The sequence below is a fragment of the Trachemys scripta genome, chromosome 6 (genome assembly GCF_013100865.1).
Source record: "Trachemys scripta elegans isolate TJP31775 chromosome 6, CAS_Tse_1.0, whole genome shotgun sequence".
Taxonomy (NCBI): domain Eukaryota; kingdom Metazoa; phylum Chordata; order Testudines; family Emydidae; genus Trachemys; species Trachemys scripta.
The window spans coordinates 13,874,556-13,884,603 of record NC_048303.1 but is presented as its reverse complement, the minus strand read 5'-3'; the positions used below and the strand labels follow the sequence as shown (position 1 = coordinate 13,884,603).

The 10,048-nt window shown below is 45.1% G+C and overlaps 1 protein-coding gene across 3 annotated transcripts in view; it reads left to right on the top strand.

Annotated features, from left to right (window-relative positions):
• The first annotated feature begins 1,067 nt into the window (after positions 1-1,067).
• The window catches only part of CFAP53 (cilia and flagella associated protein 53), a 29,794-nt gene continuing 20,813 nt past the window's right edge, over positions 1,068-10,048 (top strand). Inside the window, exons 1-3 of one of the 3 annotated variants that reach the window (XM_034774397.1) lie at positions 1,068-1,173; positions 2,385-2,614; positions 8,794-8,967. In XM_034774397.1, coding sequence (XP_034630288.1) covers positions 1,108-1,173; positions 2,385-2,614; positions 8,794-8,967 — 470 coding nt within the window. In that variant the 5' untranslated portion in view covers positions 1,068-1,107. Of the gene's footprint in view, positions 1,174-1,358; positions 1,475-2,384; positions 2,615-8,793; positions 8,968-10,048 lie in introns of those variants that run through there. The other 2 variants (XM_034774398.1, XM_034774399.1) reach the window with 2 other exon arrangements.

The window sequence follows — 10,048 nt, the reverse complement described above, 5'->3', positions numbered from 1 at the left end:
GCAGTGCTGGGCGGGCTGACCCAGGCTGGAGACGCCGGGGGCGTGGGGGGGCCAGACTGGGCCGTGTCTCCTCCCCCCACACCCTCCTTACCTGCTTCAGGCTTCCCGCGAATCAAATATTCGCGGGAAGCAAGGGAGGGGGCGGAGTTGGGGCGGGGACTTTGGGGAAGGGGCGGAGTTGGGGGCGGGGCTGGGGCCCCGTGGAGTGTCCTCCTTTTGGAGGCTTAAAATATGGTAACCCTAGTGTTGGCTGGTGGGTGAATGGTAGCAGCAGGGCTCTGTGGTGGTGCTGTGTGTGCTGATGGGGATAGCAGACCCCGTGCTGAGGAGCAGTGCTGTGTGTGCAGGTGGCAGGGCCGGCTCCAGGCACCAGCTTGCCAAGCCGGTGCTTGGGGCGGCCACTCTGGAGAGGGGTGGCACGTTCAGCTATTCGGCGGCAATTCGGCGGACGGTCCCTCACTCCCGCTCGGAGCGAAGGACCTCCCGCCGAATTGCCGCCTCAGATCGCGATCGCGGCTTCTTCTTTTTTTTTTTTTTTGTTACTTGGGGCGGCAAAACCCCTGGAGCCGGCCCTGGCAGGTGGGAACATGCTGGGTGTGACAGGAGCCAGGGCTCAGTGGCCCGACAGACGGGCAGTGAATCAGGCTGCTGCAGGGTGTGGAGCCGACCCCCTGGCATACGGTGGCAGCCTGGCCTGAAGCTTTTCCGTGTGGAAGGAGACTCAGGCTGCCCTCCCTGGAGAAGGCCCTGCTCTGACAGTGGTAGCCACGCACTAGCCCCGCCCTCTGCTTCCCTTAGCCCTGACTGCGGGCACCTAGCAACCACGCCAGGCCTGGGCTTCCATCACGATCCACAACGTCATTATGCGCATGCTTACTGCTGCATTTGTGTTCCCCCACATACCTAACCTTCTGGCCGCCCACTTGTGCGCATGCGCCGCCTGCTTGCTGTCGCTTCGTCCTTAGGGGCGCCTCACAGAGCGCTCACTCCTGAGGTCACTTCCGCTGTGCTCCGCCAATTGTCATAGCAACGGGTCGCGCGTCCCGGAAGTGTCGGCGGCTGCCGGGCAGTTTCCCCGCGGTTCCAGCGGCGGCGGCCGGGGGAGCGATGCTGGGCCCGTGGAGCCAGCGCCCCCGGGAGGTGACGGGACCCACCCCGCACTCAGTGGCGCTGGTGAGACGCTTGGGCTGAGGCGCAGACGGAGGGCCGGGGCACGGGAGTGGACGCAGGTGCTGCGGTTCGGTGGGAGGTGGGGCGGGAGTGGGCGCAGGCGCAGAGGTACGGTGTGGGGCGCGGGTGCCATAGGTGCGGGAACTAGGGGTGTGGCGGGTGCTGCTGCACCCCGGGCTTGCAGTGGTTTCCATCATATCCAGGGTTTGCAGTTTGGTTCAATGGCTCTCAGCACCCCCGGGGCAGCAGGACCCCAGAGCATGTGATGTTTCCGCTGCGGGGTGGGACATGGCAGCGCAGCCAGGTCAGTGTGGGGCAGGGACAATTCAGCCTCCCCTCTGCGTTACAGCGAAGGGCAGCGGGACTCTACTCCCTGGCCTGAAATATCAGGGCTGCCCGCAAGGCTTTGCAGTGTTTATGGTGCTGTGGGTAACTGGACACAACCATGCTGTCAGATGAGAGCAACTTATTATCATTATTATTATTCATTTGAATTACCATAGCGACTAGGAGCCCTAGTCCTGGACCAGGACCCCAGCACAGATCGATAAAGGAAGGTCCCTGCTCCAAGGAGCTTACAGTCTGAGTATATGGCAAGGGACACAAATGGATGCATACCAAAAAGTAAAGTAGATAAGTAGAGTACAAGTGAGGCCATGTTTATACGTACAGCACTGCAGTGGAGCAGCAGAACCGATACAGCTGCGCTGCTGCAGCACATCTGGTGAAGATGTTCTATGCCGATGGGAGAGAGCTCTCCCATCTGCATAAAAAATTCACATCTGTGAGCAGCAGAAGCTACGTCAGTGGGAGAAGCTGTAGTACCATACACACAAGCGCTTATGTTGGTGTAATTTATGTCGCTCATGGGGTGGTTATTTACAACCCTGAGTGACATAAGTTATGACGACATAGGCTGTAATGTGGACAGAGCCCAAGGAGTGAGTCATTTTTAGTCAGCACAGTAAACTATGGTCTCTGTGATGTAGAGGTGAATGGATCCTAATCCTATTGCCTACCCCCTGAGCTATCTAGTCCTTCCTAGAATGGTGGCTTGTATTTACTGAAAAGTGTAGTTTTTGAATTTTACATTTAACATTACTTTGAACTCCTATTAATACCTGCTCTATGATTGGTCATTACCTGCTTGAGACGATAAATTAAAAGAGAGCCATTGGTCTTGTTTTCATTGTTAAAGACGTTTTCTTTTACAGAGAGCCAAGTTTCCTAAACCTGATAAGTCTGAATGTTTCGTCTTGGAGTGCAGACGTAAAGAAAAAGAACGTCTTGAATACTTGGCTTTCACAAAGGTTCACAACAGAGGTCTGCAGGTCAGTCAGTGGGAGAATCACAATGAACGCAGAAGGCTTCACAGTATTGTACAGAAGAAGGTCGATCAGACAATGCAGGCGTACCTGGCAGGAACTGAGGATAGAAGAGAGAGGTAACAAATCAAAAAGCTGGAGCCAATTGATAAACGGATTTCAGGTTCTTCTCATTTCCATGCAAGCAAAATTGATTTAGAATAATATCGATGGGAACAAAAGAAACTTTAAAGTTTAAGTTATTAGGGCATGTATGTTCAGTATAGTGACTGCCAAAACAACATCACTCAACAGATTTCTGCTGTGTGTGTGTAATGAACTGGGGCCATGTATATAGTGATGCTATTTTCATTGGTGACCCCAGGGCAGAAGCATAGACTGCTTGAGCTAAAAGAGAACTAATTTAGCTGTCAGTTAAATAGCGGGCTGTACAGTTACTGGGCCAAACATTAGAGACAGACATGGTCATACACATTATATCAGTGTGTTAGGGTCATATCTGCTGAATTCACTGACAAAAATAATTTTTCAGCACTCCTCACTCCAGTTAGCTTTTTTGGTTCTTTAGGGCTAAGAGAGAGTGAACTGCATTCTGGCTCATGTATCAATACTGTTATTAAAACTTCCAACTGCAGGGCTGTCATACTCTTGGGAGTGGTTCATGACCATGAGTGCCAACCTCAGGGCAGACTGTCAAAAGCAGGGCAGAGACCCCAAACTGGTGGCATATTATGTAATTAAATTTCACCAACCCAGTAACAAATATTAACTCCTGGATCACTGTAACAGCCTTACCATGGAGTCACAGACAGTCCTCTTGGGCACTCCAGTCTATCTTGCCACTCGGGCAAGCTGGGCTTAGTGATAAATGGTCACTTACACTGAAAATCAAAAATATTCAGATTACTCCCAGTCCCAAGAGACCAGTCATTTATCCCAGATCATTTTGTACCTTAGATCTCACATCAGACACAAAGCTGGTAGCTAATCCTATAATAAACTAATTAAGGATTTATTAACTAGGAAAAAGAAACAAGGGAGTTACCTACAGATTAAAGTAGGTGGTATATATATGCAAATGAGTTCGGTCTAGGGTTCTAAAAGCACTGTCTTTTTAGGGCTAACCCAGGTTGACCATGGGGTCTCTGTGTTTTGTTTCTTAGCTCCATCCCTTGAAAGAGACCAAACAGCAAAGAGATGAAAAATCTTCATGTCAGCTTATCTGTTCCAGAATTCAAGCTGATAGGATGTGCTTTCTGGCATGTAGCACCTTCATGGGTGTAAGAAGGCCATTAAATGAGCCTTTGTGTTGGATGGCCCATTTAATCTTGATAGTTCTTCTGGATGGATGGGGGAACCACTTTTCCTGCCTAGGTTCACAAGCTCAGAGCAGACATTTTTACAATTATAAAGCAAAACTTACACATTGCCTTATAGCATGGGATACAGACAAAAGAAGTAAGGTTAATGCATGCAGCAACTTTACAACCATTTTATAGAGTCTAAACACATCCTTACAAGCTCATCATCTGTCTCAAATAATATTAACATACAAGTGAGCTGGTCTGTTTTCCAGCTATGAATTTGTCAGTGCTCAGCTGACACCTACAGCCATGGCAAGAGCTGGCACCTGGTTTACCAATGTCACAACAGTCAAATTGTGTTCTTAGTTATGCCAATACAACCTTTTTAATTTAACTTTTAGATCCCAGGGCCCACTTGCAGGGCAAGCAGTTAGAAAAAAATATTGTTCCTAGTGAATAAGTAAATTCAATCCAGAAATTGTTGATAAACAATACATGTGAGACTTCGTGATGCCATTTTATGTTTTTATGGAGTAGAACTAAACTTGAATCATCCTAGAATATAGTCAAATGCTTTAATTTCTTAGTCAGTGTACGTCTTTTTCATTAAGTGAATTCAGTGTTGTGAAAAATGCTGGTTTGATAGCCCTGAAGATTAATCTTCTATCTGTTCGGAGAGTAGGCACTGCACAATGACTAGTAGGGCAAGTTTCCCTATGCTGTCTTTCAAGCATGACTTAACCCTGACTTGGAGGGGCCATGAGAAGGAAGTTCAGTCTGCATCACTAGTGAGTTCTTATAGCAAAAATTCTATTATTTGTTTGTTTGTTAGATACTTTGCTTTACAAATAATAACTAATATTATATTTACTAGTCTCCTCAGAAGTCCTCCTGTGATTTAAGTAAGTGTTGTCATCCCCATTTTACAGGCGGAAAAAGTGACTTGCCCAAGGTCACAAAAAGTGTCATTGTGAGAATGAGGTTTAGAATTTATGAGTTCACTGCTCTCTGGGCCAAATACAGAGGTAAGTGGTGATGCATATTACGAGTCATTGATATACTTTGTGTTCTGGGGGCAAAAAGGAATTGTGCCAGGAAAAGCAAGTAACAGGTGATTGTAAGAATGTCTCAGAATGTCTTCTGTTACTTCTTATACCCTATTGTTGCTTTTCCTAGTAAAACGTCCCCTCAAAACATAAAATAGTCTAGTATGGAGCCGCTTATACTTTGACAGACCTACAAATGTGTACCCTTCACTACGTGAGTTATTGACTGCAATACTTTCCCAGTCACAACGTGAGGAGGAAACCAGGCTAAACCAGAGCATAGTTGCAGCAACTCTGGACAATCCACAGAGTAGCGTTGAGCTGGTCCAGGATCTAAGATCAAGTAGACAAGGAGGCAGGTGCGGCGATGGACTCCTAAATTTATTTACTGTTTTAGACTCTCTTTTTTGCTGATGCTTCTACTCTGTAAGGACGTCGTTTTCAGCTTTCTGGAAGCGCTGATCATTCAAGCACGGTAAAGGGCCAGTAGCACTCTTATCCAAGGATGCATGTGCTGCCACAGCAAAGGGGCGGTAGTGATCAGCTGTGGTGTCACACAGGGGTGTGATTCCTTCCCAGAATACTAGCAGACCTTTGAGTTGGTGCTGTGTTTTTTTCTGTCTGAGAATGGGGCATCAGTCAACTGGAGATGTAATGGGTTGGTTTCAAGTCTACCTACCTGGATGTCCAGGTAGGTAGACTTAACGGAAAGGCCAACTCGTCAAAGATCAGGCAGAGCTATGTGTGCTAGCACATACAGACTGGAAATTGGTCTATAATTCAAACAGCTACTAATAATGAGTGGCTGAATTCAGTTCAGTGTCAACAATATGAGTGTGACACCTGTGCCTCCAAACTGCAGAGCAGCATTGAGTAGGAGCAAGCACAGAGGCCAATACAGATGAATGAAGGACTGAAGGGTCTCCTCTCCAGGAGGCTTCTGATAGTTTTCATATCAAGGCGGTATGGGAAGAAATCTTCATTTGTGGGTGTTCCAAGTGGGACTAGTATGCCAGGCTATGGTCGAGTTTTACTCCCAAATATGTGACAACTGGATGGAATGTCAGCAGTCATCCGTGGACACAGATTGAGATCGGTCAATTGGCAAGATGATTGTTTAGATGGAAAGTAATTGCCACTGTCTTATTTTCACTAGGATTAGTCTCCATTGCTGGAAGTAAATTGTCAGAATATCCACTTTGGCTGAGATTCCCTTTGATCCCACGGAAATAATTTCCAGTGTCAGCAATACGGATGTTCTCACCATTACATATACTTCTCGGCCTGTGTTCCAGGGAGGTTGGATGTGTATATCTTGGACAAAATGAGAGCCAAAACTAACTCTTGTGGAAGGCCATTATGGAGACATTTAAGGTGACTGATTTTTCTCCCCAATTTACAGGAGGAAGTTTCAGCTGGGAACCATTTCTCAGATGAACTGCATCATTAGCCTACAAGAAATAGGCTGAGTGTTAAGATGCTGCAAGTTAACATGCCACACAGTGTCATAGGCTGCTGTCAGATCAGTAGGGACTGCACAGACTTTCTTTCCAGACTCTCATGCATTTTCTATATTTTGAGTCAGACGAAGTTCCTGATCTTGGATGCATCGTCCCCTCCTGAATCTAGCCTGAAGGCAAGGCAGCTGAGAAGTGACTACCTCATTATCCACATCAGGATTAATCTCTTCATTGGCTTGTAGTTAACGCACAGCAGAGAAATCGGTCAGTAGCTCTCTGGGACTGTCAATGGTTTTCCTGGCTTGGGAACAGCTACGACTTCTGCTCTGCACCAGGCTTTTGGAATACTGCAATTCTCAGTACAATTCAGAATTCGAAGCAGCCAGTTTTTGCTGATTGACCAAAACTGAGAAACAAACTCACTGTGAATGGTATCTAGACTAGGAGCCCTATTAGGCCGCAGTTGATGTATAGCCAGGTTGAGCTCTTGATGAGTAAAAGGCGTCATCGGGTTCATATCCACTCCCTGAACCTGCCATTTCTCAGGAACCATCATTTTAACTGTGTGACTGAAAGCTTTGTCTTGATTAGGAGCTCTGCCATTGGCTACCAGCTGGGATGTGGTGGAGTTTGCTGTGGCTAGGTATTCCTTCTTGACCAGCCTAGAAGCTCCACTCAATCTCTTAATAGTTTGCTAGACTTTGCAACTGGAAAGTGTGAAGTTCAATTTGGAGATAGTTTCTTTCCATCGTTTTTGTCTTGTTTAAGCTAGAAGGTAAAGAAGGTCTCTGCTTTTTGTCACAAACCTGTTCGTTCTTAGTGGATTTAAATTCCTGATATAGTCTGGTTGCATGAGACGACCATCCAGGAATGAATTGTTGACAAAATCCTAGGGGGGAGTGGAGGGGTATATATTTCTTTGCAGTGGCCAGAATTTTATCATAGAAACTTGGGAGACTGCACTGATGTTATTCCAATGACTGGATGTGGTGTAAAGACTCAGAGAGCTTGAACTCAGATTGGAACAGATCCCAGGCTGCTTTCTGGAAATTCCACTGAGGTTTCCAAATGCCACTTGTGGGAATTTGTGTGCTTGTTGTGATTAGGCTGATGCTGGGTTTGAGGAAGCATATCAAACATTTTATGCTCTGTGGCCACCGGAGAGTACTGACCAGCTGTTTGTTTGTTTGTTTGTTTGTTTTAAAGTGAGCTCAGGGAAGAATCTGAGGTTCGTTGTTTGCTATGGAGAGTGGGTGACAGCTTAGGATCATATAAAAGCTGCATATCAACCATTGATTCCCACTCTAGCCTCACACCATCCATATCCTCATCTGTGTATCCCCAGTGGGAATGACGTGAATTAAAAGTACCACAATGGACAGAAGATCCTTAAAAAATGGGTAACATAGGAGTTTGCCAGTTGGCAGTTGAAGATTTGTAGACATTGGTAAGAGTCACGTATTTCACTTTTATATAGCCTACCATTCAGTGACATCATTTGGACCTGATGATTAGACTGGAGTTGCTGGAATACCTTCCCTGATGTAGAATGCTATCCCATATTCTCTATGATGGAGGTGAGACATAATGGCACAAGTTGAGAATCAATGATGGAGGATGTTTCCTGAAGCAAGATGATGAGTGCTTTGTGTGCTACAGCCAGCTGGAGGAGGACATCCCTCTTGGCCACTGACCTTCCTTCGATATTGAGGTGCAGCACTTTGAGCCGACCCCAGAGCTAGGGTTTGTGATGCCAACTCTGAAAGGGACTCCCTTGGAGAACAACTCGTTTGGGTTGTATTTGTTTTTCACTTTTTACAATGAGAACTTGAGCTCCAATTTTGTCTTTTGTCTATTTTAGCATTGATTTTTGTACTGATGGCTTCCATGAGAAGGCAGTAGACTTGCTCCCCACCTCTTTAAGATCCATTGATTCCAGAGTGAATTACAACACTTCTGAAGTATGTCATATTTAACCACATGCTTTTCAGACAGTATAATGTTTAAAAATAAATTCCAAGAATCATTGCCTAGGCAGGTTTCCAAGGATTTGATCTCTGAACAATGCCTTGACTTTTTGGTTTGAAAGTGGCAGCGTATTTTAACTGCTTCACCTTTTAGAGAAACAGACCCGGCAGAGATGCACTAGGGTCGGTCCATTCTTGGGTGATTATCAGAATTTCAATGGCGTAACTATCTTTCATACCAATGCTTGAGTGGGCCCTAAATGACCATAGAGATTTATCTATTGCTTTGTCAGTGCTAACCTGACATGCCATCAGATAAGAAAATGATTGAGGCAGCTACTTGTCTCTCATGGATTGTGTATAATAGATTATACACACACACACACTTCTGAGCATAGATTCTGTTGGACAAGATTAACTAAAAACTTTCAATCTGATAATCTCATAATAAATGTACTAAAGCTGCAGCATTCAACAGACAGGATTGTTTAGCTTTTGTTGAAATATTTTCTTCCTTTCAGGCTTCGGGCACTTCTGGAAGCAGAAGAAAAGAGCTATTTCACTGAGATGGAGTCAATGGAAGAAACCATGCTGGAAAGAGAAGCAAAAATGAGAGAGCGAGCAAAAGTGCTGAGAGAGAAGAGAGAGGAAGAAAGACAAAAGTTGGTTGCTCTAAAGCGAGAACAACAGTTCAGGTAACTCAGTGAAAAAATCTTCTCAGACTGAAAGTGGTAAGTAAATAATCTGACAGGAATGGAGACTGTAAATTAAGGAGGGAAAGATAAATATAACTGAATTGATGCATATTTAAGTTTCAACACGGTTTATGGCAGAGGTGTCCAAACTTTGTCCAGTTGATGGCCCTGCTGACTACTTGCCAAGAGTTGAAGGGCCTCACCTAACTTGAATACAGTGGAGCAGATTGTAGTCCTCATTTTCAATAAAGAGGTGCAGTCTGTGAGGACAAGGGGTCCAAGCTTGCAGTGCTGGTCCAGATCAAGATGGTCCTAGCAAGCAATACTCCCTATTGTGTGTAAACTACACATTTTATTCTAAACGAACATGGCAGCAGGCCACATTGAGCTGCACTTTGACCATCCCTTGATTCAAACATTCAGAAACAATGAAAGTTTCTTTCATTCATAAAGACTAAAAATAATTTTACATGTGAACGTCTCAGCACTTTACCCTACAAAATCAATCACTTTTTTGTAGTTCCTCAACAGGATGTAAAGTTATATTTTAGTTTGGTACACGTAGTGTGTAAATGCCCAGAAGTGAATGTGGCCTAAAAATAGGTTTGTGTAGCTCAGCTGAATATATTCTTTCATGAGTTTCAATGAGAAAAAGTTGAAACTATCCAAAAAAAAGTCAGGGTTTAAATTCATTGCACAACTCTTTAGAAGTGATATAACTGGCCATTTTGAGCTAAGGATCTAACTTTTTTTCCTTCTCATGCAGTGCGATCTGACATTCTGGGCTAAATCTTCATGGATGCTGAGCCCTGCACCTTCCTTTGAAGTCAGTGGGTGTTTGTAGGTGCTCATCACAGGAGTTGGCACAATAAATCTAACTAGCTCAGTTCTTTGAATTTTTAGTTTTCTGGGGAAGAGATGGAAATAACTCAAATATAGGTGAATTATAATTCTTTCTGAAGGGTCCCTCTCAAGCCTCAATGTTTGGGAATCCTTAGCTCCTACTCTTCACCATATAGAAGCTGGAAAGGAAAATCAAGGGTGGAAGACTTGAGCGTACCCTCTCCTTAAACTCCAAAGT